General features: G+C 35.2%; 1 protein-coding gene across 2 annotated transcripts in view; it reads left to right on the top strand.

Annotated features, from left to right (window-relative positions):
* Positions 1–16,891, top strand: part of S6KL (S6 Kinase Like) — a 148,131-nt gene that overhangs the window by 587 nt on the left and 130,653 nt on the right. For both annotated transcript variants that reach the window (XM_071590953.1, XM_071590954.1), the window contains exons 3-6: positions 22–120; positions 5,935–6,058; positions 10,902–11,009; positions 14,536–14,694. In XM_071590953.1, coding sequence (XP_071447054.1) covers positions 22–120; positions 5,935–6,058; positions 10,902–11,009; positions 14,536–14,694 — 490 coding nt within the window. The remainder of the gene's footprint in view (positions 1–21; positions 121–5,934; positions 6,059–10,901; positions 11,010–14,535; positions 14,695–16,891) is intronic.

Here is a 16,891-nt window from a genome sequence, read left to right as displayed (position 1 = left end):
TTAAATATGAACTTTTTTCAGGTAGTGGAAACTATATCAAAGGGTGCATTTGGAAAAGTCAGTAAAGTCATCGATAGCGAAGGAAAGGAATATGCTCTGAAAATTTTGTCAAAAGCCCAGGTATGTCATATGTGTCACATAGCAGTGAGGGCTATAACAGTTATTTGGAAAATTTAGTAAGCTTAATTTATATGCGCCTTCAACTACAGTGGTATCGAAGTGTTTTGCAAAAAGGTCTTGAGATCTAAACATATGTCATCCTCACTTTTCTACATGCTTACCTTTACTCATTTTCAATTCCCTCACTTGGAGTGTAAATACAGATAATAATAATTATAAAACTTCTCTATTGGGATGACAGTGAGACTAGATAGCCCATTCTTCCACCGAACCCCAAATAGGGTTGCTTAATAAAAAGTGCATGAAATTCCTTGAAATTAAGTAGAGGTTTTTGTGCCTAATTTTTTAAATTACTTTGCCAATTTTGAAAGATAATGTTGCTATGCTAAACATTGCCACAAACAAGAGTGCCATCATTTGCCAAGGGTCAAAGAACCTATGCTCAGAAAATCCCCTAGAACTGTAATGAGCAGTGATAAATGTTACTGATTGAGTTGTTTACTCCATTACGATTTAATATTAGAATCCAGGAAAGAGATAATAGTTTGTTTGACTGGGGTAACTCTTAACATAAAATAACATTAATAGAATGTTGTCACAAAAGGTAGCATTCAAATATATATTTCAGAAAATAGATTAAGTATCAGAAAAAGTACAATTAATTTGTGGATATATTTGTAGAAAAATGAAGGAAATCATCATCATTGGTCGTTCAATCCTGAGATTGGTTGGCTGCACCTCCATCCTACCCTATCCTATGCTAATTGGCTTACTTCCTGGTATATTTTGCAATGTACTTTCTTCTTCATTAGTCCCATGTATTTATCCCTTGGCCTTCCTCTTTGGACTTTTACCTCTATTTTTCCTTCTATTTTATTCTTCATGAATCCATTGTGCCTCAGGGTTTGGCCAATCCATCTGGTTCTTCTTTTCTCTACGGTGTTCCATAAGGTCCATTCTTTGTCAATTCTTCTGTAAACTTCTTCATTTATTATTTTATCCATCCATTTGATCTTAATTAGCCTCCTCCAGTGCCAGGTTTTGAAGGCTCCTAGTCTTTTCTGGTCTACTTTTCCAATAGTCCATGCTTCTGATCCATAGAGTGCCATGCTCCCTATAAATGTTTTCACATATTGTTTCCTCGTCTGTAGTTATATCTTCTTTGAACACAGCAGTTTTCTTTTCATTGTGAATGCTCTCTTAGCTTGAGCTATTCTTTGCTCGATGTCTGTAGTACTTCTTCCGTCACATGTAATGGCACTTCCCAGATAGGTGAACGAATCCACTTGCTCTAATTTTTGTCCTTTCAGTGTGATTACTGTATTCCGCTTCACTCTTCCACATACTAGGATTTTAGTCTTCGTCTTGTTTTTATTCATGTTGTATCTTTGTAGAACTTGATCCAATATGTTTAGTGACCTTTGAAGATCCTCCTGGTTTTCTGCTATCATTGCAATATCGTCGGCAAAGCGCAGAATGTTTATCTTTTCTCCATTTATCCTAATTCCATTCAATCCGATGCCTTGTGTTTCTCTTATTGCCTCCTTCAGGTACATGTTTAGCAATACAGGTGAGAAGCTGCTTTCTTGTCTAACTCCTTTGTTAATTTTAGCCTCTATATGGCTTCCATCTCTCATTGACATTGTGGCTACTTGCATCTTGTATATCTGATTGATTATTCTTCTGGTGTTTTAATCTGTTCCGAGTTGTTCCCTAAGTCCAAACATCTTGTTCCATTCCACATTGTCGAAGGCTTTTTACAAGTCTACGAATGCCAAGTACAGTTGCTTTTTCACATCTATTGTTTTCCCTCTCATGATTCTCGGAATGAGTATGGCTTCCCTGGTTCCTCTGTTCTTCCTGAAGCCAAATTGGTTTTCCTATAGGTTATCTTCAATTTTACATTCCACCCTTAGAGTTATTATTCACATAAGTATTTTTTATGCATGTGACCGAAGACTCAAGGTTAGGTGTTCCTCATATTTCTCTGTCCTTGTCTTCTTTGGTATCGCGATCATATATTCCATCTTTGTAGCTATCTTTACAGCTTCCATACAGATTGTCCTTGGATTTGTTTCCGAGCACCTTGATTATGTCTCCGTAGATTTTTTCTTCTCCAGGAGCTTTGTTTTTCTTAAGGTCTTTTACTGCTCTATCGAATTCCCTCCTCAGTACGTTTGGGCTTTGGTTTTCATTCTTCATTTCACTCTCATCCTTAATCAGGTTTTCTTCGAGTGACCTCGGACCTTGTTAGAGTCCTTCGATGTATTCCTTCCATGCATTGCCAATATGTTCACCTTCTATCAGTATATCCGCGTGTACATCCCTAATGTTTTTGCTTTTCAAATGAAGGAAATACATTGCAATTTTGTCATAGTGACAAGGAATTTCAGTGAAAAGACTCAACCATTATTTCTAAGAAAAATTTTAAGGCTTATTCACCTATATTATATGTAATCGATGCCACTCCAGCATCCTCTGTACTAGAAATTGTTAGAAGAAAGTCATATTTGGGGAAAACAATCATTGCATCGAGTAGTAACAAAGGAAAGTAAATTAAAACTAATAATAGAATTAAATTACCTCATAAGCTCATTTAAAATGCATTATAAAAATATTAGACCAAGTAGTTTTATTAGTATATCTTGCTATGGTGTAATTATTTTCTCCCTTATTTTTGGGTATTTGAATATTAGTACCAACACTTTTACTAATTTTTGCTTGGAGAATGGGGTGGACCATAGTCAAAACCTATTCTGATATCAAAATAAATCATGTCATCCAGATTGATTTTTATTTATTTTTTCCAATGCCACCAAAAATGGTATGGTGGTTTTGTACATTGGCTGACACGATAACCAATAAATAAATTACCAGTGTAAAAATAATATTTAAAAATTAAGAAATAAAATAAAATATGGCACATGAAAAGATGGAGACTCCTTAGTGGGAGCTTAACTACCTAGTGGCATTTAAGAAGAGAGCTAAAAATCTCAGGTGACGGGAAGAGTTACTGGGAAGGCAAATTTGTGACCAGAGAGTTAAATATGGTGGGGATGCGGTAGGAAAGGGAATTCTGGGAGATGAAAAGAATTTTGGCTAGGGTAAAATGCAAAAAGCCTTATGACCCAATTTATGGAAAATATTATTTTGAAAAACCTGTACATTAGTTGTGGTTGATTTTCCGCTTCATAGAAGATGTGTTGAAAAGAATGCCTAGTGGACGAACGAGTGAACGACTGAAATACTTAGCAAGTGAGCATAGTAAAAAATTGATTTGGTGATTTTGGAATTGGCTGCATGTGGAGCAAAAATGCTCAACAGCCAGTACCAAGAACCGCCAGTCAGATGGCTGTGGAAACTAATGATCTACTATTCTTTTCATCAATTTTATTTAAGCTGGTTATCTTGGGGTAATGAAGATTATTTATATGACTCCAAAGCTCTTTTATTTATAAATAGATTATCCTGTGAGGAATTAATATAATTGGAGCAGTGTTGTGTAATTGCCTTCGTCCAAAACTGATGTAATTCACAGAAGCTAGCATGGAAGTGAAAATCACATGAGGACCTAAAAGATTTACAGGGATGCTTTTTAATCTTGATAGTTTCCTTCAGTTCAGCTGGAAATCACTTAGGGTAACATGGTATTGTTCCTAAACTCAATAATAACCTGTGTATTGCAATCTTGTAGCATGGTTGTCAAATCAAATTGAATAGAGGAGAAACAGCGTCGTCAATGTTATAGTGTCACCACTGTTTTGGCCAAATTATTGTTTCTAAGTGGCTGGCGATTGATATGAGATAACTAGTGATAAACTAATTCAGGGTAATACTGTGAGGATGGTGGGTCGCAGTAGTCCAGGGATTAGAGCATTGGACTACTGAGTGGAGGGCCCAGGTTCGATTCCTGGACGAGCCACTCTGAGCACCTGCAGCTCCACCCAAGCTATGTGATTTTTCGGGTACCAGATATTTCTGGGAAACCATAACCGGCACAGGGAAAGGAACTGCTCCCCTACCCTGATGTGTGAATTTCACACGCCATCGGGCTTAGTATTGGACGAACTCTACTATCACCTACCAAACCGACCTTTGAGTTGATTACTGTGTTTATGGTTTTTTACTATGAGGATGGCTTTTTTAGATTGCTATGTTGATGGGTTGAAGTTGATTAATATAAACATCACACTCTGGTGCAGTGAGATAGTCATTACATCTTTCAAAGAACCAATAGCCTGGGTAAGCCCTTCTTATTGCTACCTCATAGTAAGTTAAGATTGTTATCAGTAACACTGCGCACAAATTCAACTGGATCAAATCATAAAATCAGTCAGGTCCTTCAAAGATAGTATGGTTTGATTAGGGAAATAGGGAGATCATCCATATTCCATTTAACATTTGGAAAGTTGTCATCACCAAATAGCAACAATTAAGTCATATCATCATGTATAATTTTGTTTACCATTTCATAAAGAGTACTGTAGACTTCAAAGAATTAAAAAGAGACGTTTCAGGCGTGATATGGTGGAATATCATGATTAATTAAAAATAGCAATTTTCCACAAAAATAAAATTTAATGCGACCGGTTTCAATGTTACTACATCATCATCAGGTGATGATGATGTAGTAACATTGAAACCGGTCGCATTAAATTTTATTTTTGTGGAAAATTGCTATTTTTAATTAATTCAAAGAATTAGTTATGAGGGATAAGACCAATAGCCATTTTTAGCCCATTACATTTAACTATAATAAAAATATGCTCACTAATAACCTTTCAATAATAGTTTATGTCAAATCGCTTAATTTATAGTGATAATGGTGTGCACTGTCATCTTATCAATGTGAATACTATCTTTGATCATGTACACACTTTACCAACGGTCTGCATGGACTTCACGCACACATCAGGAAAACATCGTTACTGATTATTTTTATGCAAACTTAGTATGTATACAAGGTTTGTATAAATATACCTTGCATATATACAAGACAATCTCATGTACAGAAAACTGAACTGATTGGTATATTTGGACAATGTGGCTTGTTTCCTTCTTTTGGCTATGCATGCCACGAAATACACTGTTTCTATTATTTATTACTTTGCTTGGTTGCTTTCCCCACTATCCTATTCCTCTTGTGTCCTCATTCATTTCTCCTTTGGTATGTGAAATAGCTCCCTAATGCTATCTCCAGGCCAAGGGTTTCGGGCTTTTGGTTTGCATGAATCCCCCTGCATATTTTGGCATAATATGTCTCCTTGATAGCTGAATCGGTTAAGAACATTGCCCAGCCAGTCGAAGATCGGTGGTTCAAGTCCTAGTCATGGAAACATTTTTGCAGTTAAATATATACATATACATTGTAATCTATCATTAGACTTGTGACTTTCATTTAAATATACATATTAGACATGAATGCCAAGCGATATGGCACAGCCATTAATAGGATATCTTACACTTCTATTCTCCAATATTAGACAGTATAGTTTATAGTAACTTAATTAATAAGCTAAAATTTATATAGATGATCGCAGCAGAACCCAAGTAGTCAACTTCATATGAATTGGTTTCCAGATGATTGTCCACAATGTGTCTGTATGGCCACCACAGGCTTCAGTTTTGTAGCTATTTATAAGGTGTTTTGTTTTAAGCCCGATTGGGCAATGCAAGGTTGAATGGTAACTACTTAAGTCCTCTATAAAAAATTCCTACTTATTTTGAACTGTGCAAATCTAAAGTTGAGTACAGATAGTTAAAAATAATTTAAGAGGTTAGCTATTGTGCTAGCTAATGTGTTTTCTATTATAGATCATTGCTGACAATGCCATTAAACAGGTGAAGGATGAAGTCATGATCCAATCAATGTGTGGCCATCATCCCTTTATTGTAAACTGTCCTTTTTTCTGGCAATCTAAGAAGCAATTATTTATTGGTGAGTATTTTAATTAGCTGAAGAAAATCTAACCCAAGGGGTCTGATTGAAGTTTGTTGAAATTAAGATAAATGCATTACAGTTTGTGCTTAACTGAAGTCTTATTGCACAGATGCCCGTCCCTGTAAGTGAAGTAAAGAAAGTGGTATAGAATGGGATGGCTTTAGCACTATTTGCATTTATTTTCCATTATAAAATTTTTGCGGATCTTTTATTGGATATTGAGTTGAATTTTAAATGTGGTCAACAATGGCAGCAATAGCAATGGTGTCTTGAGCATTAGAGGCACAGAGCTTCAGCATTTCCCTGTTTTTCTGCAATAAACATCTCTATTTGGCATAATAACATTTAAATTTATTTATTTAATGACTTTTTATTGGGGGGAGATTGAGACGTCTTAGTCCCTTCTTTTACCCAGCCCTAATCATTACAAAAATCCATGCCTAAGGTGGAAGAAAACCCACCTAGGCTGGACTCGCGACCTCAGGATTAGCAGGTGAGGGCTATACCCCGCCGCCTCTGGTGAAGGCATATATTGAAAGCGAATAAACATTCTCACTCTCAGCTGTACAGTTTTCTTAGTGCTGCTGGCCAAGATTCAATATTATCATGCAGCGATGTACTCTGTGGCTTACGTTTGCCAAATTGAGTTGGTTACTTTTGTACCAATGCAGTTTGTCAAGCAGGGACCAGGAGAGAGAGATGTAGAGAAGTATGAAGGTTAAATGAGAAATAGGGCTGCATTACCTATGTCTCAATACCTATGACCAAATTGGTCAAAGAGTGATGTGATGTTAGCCAAGCTGGGCCATAGAGATTTTGTGCTTTAATGATGGAGGGTAGGGATGAGTTTTGGTAGAAGGCGGAGTGGTTAATGTTTGGGAAGGTAGAAAGACATGATCCAAATGTAATAATGGAATTGTACACGATAAAACCAGTGTTGACGAGGAACTCTCCAAGGACTTTTACTTGAGGAACCACATTTGCCTTTGTGAGTATTGGATGAGTGAAGTGGATGTCACAATTCCAGGGTACGTGATAGGGGACTGTTATTGTCGAAAAGTGATACGCCATGGTGCAGTGGTTATGTATGTAAAAAACAATATTGTGCATGAAAATCTGAAGATAAATCTGCAGTCCTTGAACACTGAACAGGTATTTGAATGTTCAGTAGCAAAACATACTGTCAATGAGTATATTCTAATTATCTCTGTATTGTATCAATCACCTGTAGGATCCTTTGGAGACTTCATTGAAAAATTGGACCAATTCTCTATAATATCACTACTTATTTCAGGAGGCCTGCAATAATTTTCATAGGAGACTTCAATTGTAACCTTCTCACTGATTGTAATAATCAAAGAAAACTGCTGTCTTGATTAGCCCCCTATTACAGAAAACCCTTGGTAAATAATCCTACAAGTTAAAATACCCTGCTGGAATCCAGAATCCCAAGTTGATAATGTTGTTTTTGACCCAGCTTTTCTGATCACTGTGCAATTATGTCTGTTTTCAATGTGTCTGAATTGAGCGAATCTGCCATTGCCCCTACCATATTAAAGAGGATCTTTAGTGACTCGTATGTCAGCCACTTTCAATTTCTCTTGAGTCAAGAGAATTGGAATTAGTTGAATGGGAATAACTCCCTGAACAGTAACTTTGACCTTTTCTACAGAATGTTTTTGTTTCACTTTGAATCAGCCTTTCCCTTTGAACCAATTAAGCACCCGAAACCCATTCAAAAAAACTGGATCACTCAAGAAATTAGGCATTTGTCTCGGATATTAAGAACTATATCACAAAATAATGTGTCCTGTACAGATAACACATTTCACCATGAATATTCTACCTAAAAAAAGCTGTACCATAGTGTTATTAAGAAATCAAAGAAAGAATAAAATGATAAACTAATCTTAAATGCAACTAATATTACTTAAATGGCATGGCATATTATTGAACAAAATTCTAGCTCTAATATAGTGGAGTTACCAGCCCAGTCTAGGGATGATAAAAGTAAACCAGCAGATCCAATAAAACTGGCAAATGAATTCAATTGCTCCTTCTTAAAGCTGCCAATGGTTAACGCACAACATCTTCCTCATAATATCAATATCTCCTTTGTTGCGCCTTTGAAGTCTATTTTTCTTAAACCTTGCAGCATATCAGAGCTTTGCTCACATATTACCAAAGTAGGGAAGAAAGCTTCAACTGATATAAATGGTATATCAGGAAAAATTATAAATAACTGTGTAGATAAGATTTCAAGTCCCTTACTCTCGCTTGTAAATCAGAGTCTGAGAGATGGTATCTATCCTGATGCCTTCAAAGTATCCAAGGTAATACCGATATATAAGAAAAAAGGTGAAAGGGGATGTGGGAACTTATCGACCTATATCAATAATCCCCCAGCCACGAAAAATATGTTTTCTGGCTAATAGTTATTAAGTTACTGTACTTCTTGACGTACCGTATATGATTACAAGATGTATGATATTCTCTACCATACTATGTATTTGTCAATTGGGTAAATAAACTATTATTATTACAGACTAAAGTCATTAGTGAACTAAGTGAGAAACTGTGGGGTAAATCTGAGATTGTTTCTCTGTCCAAAAGAGTAAAATTTTTCAGTTGGTCATTTCAAGAAAAAAGCAAAATTCAAAACTAAGAACAAATTTACTACTTGAATTTAGTTTAAATTTTATCATACAGTAAACATAAGTTTATCGAGATGGTGCGGTGGCTATCGCACCAGCTTCCCACCCAGAGGGTCCAGGTTCAAATCCCGGCAGTGTTGAATATTTTTCAGTGGTATCTCGTTCCCTACTTGAGGTGCTTTGTGGAGGGCACTTTGAGTGAGTACACCGTCCATCGGCTGGGACGTTAAATTGCGAGCCCTTTGGTGCCTCTCGTAAAGAGTAGGCCAATGACAACGCCAAGTTTCTCTCTACCCTTCATCCTTTCCTGTCCATCCCTAATGGTGCCAATGACCTCAGCAGTCGGTCGTCTCCCCTAAATACTACTACTAACAGAAATATAATCATAACATTAACTGCAATCTATAAATTAATCATGAATGTTCATGTGACTTGATACAATAAATGTTGATTTACTTTCTATGCCTACTTTTTGGTGATGACTTTTCGTGGAATATGAGCAATTTAAAAGATTAGGAGAACTAATCTTTGAATATAAATAAACATGGGAACTCTTATAAGAGCATTAAGAATGCTCTCAGTGAATAAATTGAGTTTAAGTGATGTCGTCTTATTATGAGGGTAGGTGACCAACAGCTGAGGTCATTTGCACCATTAAGGATTGGTGGGTGATATGGTAGAATTAGAATTTTGAGACAATGGAAGAGAAGGATGGAGAGAAACATGACATGGCAATTAGCCTACTCTTAACGAAGGAAGAAGAGTGTTTTAAGCTTGGAAATGCTTTCCAGATTAAAAATATGGAATTACTCCTGAAAATAATTGTTTCCATCAAGGTTTGTGGGAATTTCGCAGGACCCTTAAGATAATGAGTGCATTTCAAACCTGGTATTTTTTGTTGACTGATTAAATATCCTTGGAAGCTTGATGAATGTAACACATCACTTTGACTTATCTGCTGCATTCTATGGAAATTCTAAAATAATGCAGAGTGAACTGCAAAATTGAATTGTATAATGCAGATCAGAAATAATATATTTAGAAAATCAGTGAAGCTTCATTTTTTGTGGTAATTTTTAATGAAACAACATATTTATGAAATTAAGTAGGAGGTACTAATAAACTGCTACAATAATCAAAGAACAGTACAAGAATGGTTCCATTTAAGTCCCAGAAAGCTGAGCGGTTGTTGAGATTTCAGAAAACTTGATATTCTAAAGAGCAATTTCGAAAACTAATTGGTCGCAGCTACTGGTATGAAGAAGTATATGGTTTGACTTTCAGTAATTTATTTTTCATGTTGAATATTTAGAGATTTTTGAAATTCCCGTGCAAAAACATTTCTGAGAATGATATTGTTTAATTCAGCTCATTTGGTCATTCAAGATGTAAATAACTTTGCATGAGTTATTAGCGTGCAGGTAAAGCTACCTGTACCTGTAAGGCTGTTTGCCTGTCATGGAAATGTGAAGATTATGAGCCATAAGTGTTTCCATCTCTGGGCCTCTGTTGCTCACTGGGCGAGTCTTTGGAGTGTATGTAAATTTAAAGTCAATGCATTGAAACAATTAAAAATAATAAAATCAAGAAAAACCAAAAAAATTGTTTCTACATAGGGATCATTTTAATTGAGATGCATGAGGAAGTTTGATTTTTCAACAAACTTATGCTACCAACATATTCAGCCCAACTATTGGTGAATCATAGCTTGAGTATATAAGAAGTAAATTAGATTTTTTCAAGGGACATTAATATTGAAGCATATTCAAACTATCTGTGAACTAATAAAACCTTTTTGATCTCCTTATGTTTGTATGTCTCTGCAAATCATGACTGTCATTTCTAACACTGTCCATTATAAATAAAGCTGTGTGATTTAGTAAAGTCATTAATTTTAGTGAAGTGCATTTTCATTGTCACAAGCTCTCGTTGAATTTAAATCCTTTCTTGTTTTTTAGTGACATATATTACTTTTATACATTTCTCTGTTAATTTTTCAAGATAATTAGATCAGATTTGACACAAAATTTATAACATATGTAACTAAATGTTTCAGTAAATTCATTTTACTGTGAAATCCCTCTTAATGCTCATTGCTTCATAACACTCCAAATGTCTTTTTGCTGAACTATAGCTTTTCAGCATCATTGTTTTACTTTTTAATGTTTTACCTTTGAAAATTTCAGTTAGTACATTCATACCAGGAGGGGAGCTGCTAAGACTGTGGAATAACTATGGGCCCTTACCAGAGGAGGTAGTGAAAATTATCATAGCTGAAATCGCACTTGCTCTTGGTAAGTTTTAATTTAAAAAGTTATTTTATGGACGAGGGTTAACAGTTTTTCTGGATATATATTATAGGCTTTTACATAAAGGTTTTAGAAATTGATTTGAGCTTCAACACTATTTAATTTGCTCTGCCTGTTTTTGTAGTTATTTAAAATATTTAAATAATGAAAGTATTAATTGGTATATCAAATAGTATTATCTTACCTTGTATACATACTAAGTTTGCATAAAAATAATCAGTAACGATGTTTTCCTGATGTGTGCGTGAAGTCCATGCAGACCGTTGGTAAAGTGTGTACATGATCAAAGATAGTATTCACATTGATAAGATGACAGTGCACACCATTATCACTATAAATTAAGCGATTTGACATAAACTATTATTGAAAGGTTATTAGTGAGCATATTTTTATTATAGTTAAATGTAATGGGCTAAAAATGGCTATTGGTCTTATCCCTCATAACTAATTCTTTGAATTAATTAAAAATAGCAATTTTCCACAAAAATAAAATTTAATGCGACCGGTTTCAATGTTACTACATCATCATCACCTGATGATGATGTAGTAACATTGAAACCGGTCGCATTAAATTTTATTTTTGTGGAAAATTGCTATTTTTAATTAATCATGATATTCCACCATATCACGCCTGAAACGTCTCTTTTTAATTCTTTGAAGTCTACAGTACTCTTTATGAAATGGTAAACAAAATTATACATGATGATATGACTTAATTGTTGCTATTTGGTGATGACAACTTTCCAAATGTTAAATGGAATATGGATGATCTCCCTATTTCCCTAATCAAACCATACTATCTTTGAAGGACCTGACTGATTTTATGATTTGATCCAGTTGAATTTGTGCGCAGTGTTACTGATAACAATCTTAACTTACTATGAGGTAGCAATAAGAAGGGCTTACCCAGGCTATTGGTTCTTTGAAAGATGTAATGACTATCTCACTGCACCAGAGTGTGATGTTTATATTAATCACACCCACACTCGTTTATTGCGTACGCGTTGCGCATGACAGTTTCAGGTTTAATTTTGTGGAATACCTTCATTGTGAGGTTAAAAAAGAAACTTTACACTTCACAATAAATATTTGATATTTCACGGCCATGGTTTCGATGCTGCATATCATCATCTGGTAACAAACATCAGCATTTTTTCAACTTAAATAGTCTGGCACCAAGAGGGGAGTAATGGAGAGGAGAGGGGGTAAGGAAGAGGGGGTAAGTTGAGTTTAGGTGCAGCAGCGTATTAGTGGTCTAGGTGAGGGGGAGGCTATGTATTGGAAGGTTTCTGGCCCAAATTTCTGAAATTTAAATTAATTAAATGATCATTAAAAGAAGAACACAATGTAACGCTCACAAGGTTAATATAGTCGCAAGAATATAATTTTCAGATAGTCCTGGATCAGACACATATGAAGCACATTTTGAAGGATCCTAATTTCTAATTACATTGCCAATGAGCATCTTGGATGCTCTTGTTGTACATTGTATAGCTCTAATTTTTGGAAATCCTAAAAGAAAATCACAATTAAAGTCTCAGTTGGAATAATACTTCTGTCTGAATCAAACAAACTCATTTAACAAAGTTTTTCCAACAATATTACAGAAGCAAAAATTGTGCATAATTGTTGAAAGTACATTATTTTAGAGATCTTGTAGACCTTCCAAATAATACCAAAAATGATAACCTGTCAGTAAGACCAGGAGGATAGGAACATTTTATAGTAGTTGATGGATTTCTTATTTATAGCAACAGTCCTGTCAAATATGATTTTGACGAAATAGCTCTAAGGTATGGGAGAAGTAATAAAAGAAGTAGATAAATAACACATTATTCCATTATGTAAGCAAACTAGGTTTCTTAATAATTACATATCACCAAACTGTGTTTTGTTTTACATATTCTTGGTATTGGTGAATAAAACTTATATGTACTTATTTAAAAAAATTTGTAAATGAAACTTAGGTATTAAAAGGCTTGGGTTAATGTATCAGTTGTTGGAGGATGATATTTTTTTCATTTCCGGTAAATTTAGGCAATCAGTAGAATTGTTAGTTAACATAAACAAAAATATTAGATCTATTAAAATGTAATATTTGTCAAGTGAAGGTAATTCTATATTCTCATATTACCTTATGTTAACTTTTTAACAAACACCCATTTTAAAACAAATTCATGTAAAAAAATTCTTTTGGACTCTTTCAGTATTATTCTTACATTTTTTGTAATTAGGATTCCACAAAAATGAGTTACACTTTAGTGTTGGCCTAACTAGGGTGAAATGTAAGTTTTTCAAAACATGAATATTTTTTAAACCTCTAATAATAAACTTAAATTCATACTAATCATAAACTATCGCAAACTTACTTAGAAATTTGAAAGGGCAAGAAAATGAAAAAGTTTTACCAAAAATGGGGGAAAGGTTATGGAGGATTGAATAATGATGAGGAGTATGCTCACAGTCATGATCAAATTCTATTCCATGGAAGAGTAGCATCATGGTACATGAAAGCTGTTTTAAATCTATGACGAAAGAGTTTGGCCAGAGAACTGATTTATGCAGTCAGCCCTAGTCCAATGAAAAGATTGAAGTATTAAAATTTAAGAAGAACAGGATTATAAATTGAATGCATGTGTGTTTAAGAAGTCCTGACCAGTTTCTTAGTTCTTTAGAGTTTTGTATGTCTACGTCAAAATCCACAAAGCAAAGTAAAAGTGTGTGAATTAATTGTCAGGTTTTCCTCCCAGTTAAGCTATTAAACAACGATTTCATTTGGCTTAATCCGCCATCTCCTGAGAGTGAGTTACAAAAGCAGTGAAGTTCCTTGCCATGGATAGTTCGGGGGGCACCTCTCAGGTGATTACTAATTGGATGCCCCGTTTCCCTTCTTTTGATATTGTGAAGGGCTTCCAAGTACGTATTGCTTAGGAGAAACCTTAGCCTTGTTTGAAGTTTTTTACCATGCATCCATCTGATTTATCCTATAGCCTCCTTTATGAGCCACTCTTTATTGTGTGCAAGACAGGTGCTATTTTTGTAGAGTAAGATATTTGAGTAATAAGATTGGATGAGAAAACAATTGCCTGCTCCCAGCAATTTTCCTTGGGCAGTGCTTAGAAGGCAGGTTTCTGCAAGATTGGAGAGGAAAAACCACAGAAAGTTAGTCTTTTCCGTCAGTGGTCAACTGTGAGTTACCATAAAACCAGGATGGGTGTAATACTTCTGTACTATATTGTTTTCATGATACATAAAATCTTAAGTGAACTATGCTAAAATTTGATGAATTTCAATTGAATATTTTAATCTTCATAATCAGGATCATGAATTAATGTTAAATAGAAATATGTATTTATTTTGTTATTTAAAGAAAGTTAATTATAGGAAGGAATATGGCCAAATTTTGGTGAAAAAAATGTGTATAAATTTGCTGTTTCATTGAACCATATGAATTCACATTTTTGGGGCATAATATTTTTGTATATAATCTTTATTGTACTTTTAATTGCAGATTTTTTGCACAATGCTGGTGTCATTTACAGAGATCTGAAATTAGAAAATATACTGCTTGATGCTGATGGGCATGTACAAATCATTGATTTTGGTTTGGCCAAATGGCTTAAATACGGATCACGTACAAATACTATGTGTGGCACCCTTCAGTACATGGGTAAGTGTTACATTTTGCTAATGTTTTGTGTAATGTCTTCACTAATTTTTCAAATAGCTTAGTGAACTAGTTTTTATGCAGTCATTTGTAGTTTTGAGTCCTATTTTAAATGCAGACTCATGTAGCTGTTGCAGAGTTAAAATAAAAGCAATGAAGATCTCAGAGTCTTGCAGCTTGGCATTACCCACTCTCCTTTTCACAGGACTCTTTTTCCACCTAAATCTTCTGTCTAAGTCCCCCTGCTGCACTGTTGCTTTTGCCTTATTACTCTTCTCCACTACAATTTCACTATTCAATCAAAATAAAAGCCTATTAGTTTCCCCATTTCTACCAATTGTTAGCCTTGTGGGATATGTCTCTAGCAAAATTCGAAGAAACTGTTTGAATCACTTCTTACCACTAAGTAGTGGATATCAGAGGTACAAGCTGCAGTGATTTTGCAACCCCGTCGTGAGGAACAATTCTCTAAAAGATGCATTGTTTGAAATTTTCAATGAAGAAGGAAGAGGAGATGACTTGCTTTTTGATGCTGATGAAAATACTTTTTCTGCTTCCGAGTGTAAGAATTCTGAGTTTGTAACTCCATTAAGAAGTCATCCTACAGCAACAAATGAGGAAATTCTGGAGCTATTGTTCAACATTTACTGATGATCTATCTGTTGATGTAGTAGCAAATGGGATGATGCTACAAGTTACCACCAAAAATTGAATTTAAAGGAGAACATGGAATTCTCAAAAGAAATAGCTGCAACTATACTTCACTCCCAGAGAAACAGTGTGAGGATGAGACATTTATGCCTTTCAGGGTTCATCTAATAATGAAGCAATTTATTCCTCGGAAGACCTATAGGTTTGGCATAAAGATGTTCGTGTTGTGTTTGGCTCAATTCAAAATAAACTGTAGTGAAATGTAGTTATTACATCAGTCGTAAACCAATAAATACCCTATTGAACTAGAGAACCCATCTTAAAGGTACATTGAGATTAAATAAACAAGCCAATCAAAAGAATTTCGCTCAGAAAAAGCTGAAAGTATGGAAAATATTTGCAAAAAGAAATATAGAGGTGTGTTGTAATGAAATGGTGAGATTGACATGATATAGCCAAACTAAGCACGAAGCACAAGCACAATGTGGTTACTGTTGACACATACAGAGGATGTGTGCAAAAGGCCTTTGCTGTTATAGGGTATAATGATGCATATTTATTATGAACCCTATGCAGACATCCTTACAGCCGGGTGAAATTAAGAACAATAATGTTTATTTGTTCCTATAAGACATGTTTGTAACAACAGTGGAACATATCACATTGTGTGCTCATGTTCTGTGCACTGTTCTTATCCTGAATGATCATGTATGATTGCTAGTCTACTATCCTTTCCTCTTGTGCGTTGTCTATTTCTCCTTTGGTGGGTGAAACAGCTCCCTCGCCATCTCTAGGCCAAAGAATCGGGGTACTCGGTTGCTTAAAACATCGCAGATCTCATTGTAAATTATGTTTCCTGGATAGCTCAAGTGGTTAGAGCATCCGCCCGGAAAGTGGAAAGATCAGGAGTTCAAGTCCCGGTCTAGGAAATGTTGGTGCACTTGTTATCTGCTTAATTCCGTCTTCCCCACCTCTACTGTGTTCGTCCTTTACATGTGTTCCTATCCCTTTTCCTTGTATCTATTTCCATGTGAATGAGTGTGTGTGTGTGTGTATATATATATATTAACTTATTTATATTAAATTTATGTGAAAGTCTTATAGATATGAATAATAATGTACACCAAGATTGTACTAGCAAACAAAAATACAGAAAAACACTAGAGAGAAACTCATATGTATTCTGAATTTTCGGTGGCCCTGCCACCTTTCTCAAGGGAGAGAAGGAACTCAATTATTTGTTGGTGGGTTTTATTTGTACAGAAGTGTGGAATTTCTTGTCTGTTAATGATACACACATGGTCGATTGGGCGGAGCCCCCTAGTTGCCAGGACTCATTTCTTTGTAGTGTCCATGATATTCATCTTGGGAATGATAATTGAGTTGGTTTCCCGTTGCCTTCCTCAATAGTGATTTTAACGCGACACCATCACTCAATGGCCACCCAACTGGGGTCAGATTGCATTCACCTCACTGAGGAACGGATGCTGCGTGTACTACCTTTCGTCTGGCTCCTAACCTTCGACCTATCTGGCATGGGTGACCCTAC

Source organism: Hetaerina americana, unplaced genomic scaffold, assembly GCF_022747635.1.
Source record: "Hetaerina americana unplaced genomic scaffold, ioHetAmer1.1.p SCAF_4, whole genome shotgun sequence".
In the NCBI taxonomy this organism is placed as follows: Eukaryota; Metazoa; Arthropoda; class Insecta; order Odonata; family Calopterygidae; genus Hetaerina; species Hetaerina americana.
Note: the sequence above shows the minus strand (reverse complement) of the source record. Positions and strands in the feature narration are given on the sequence as shown.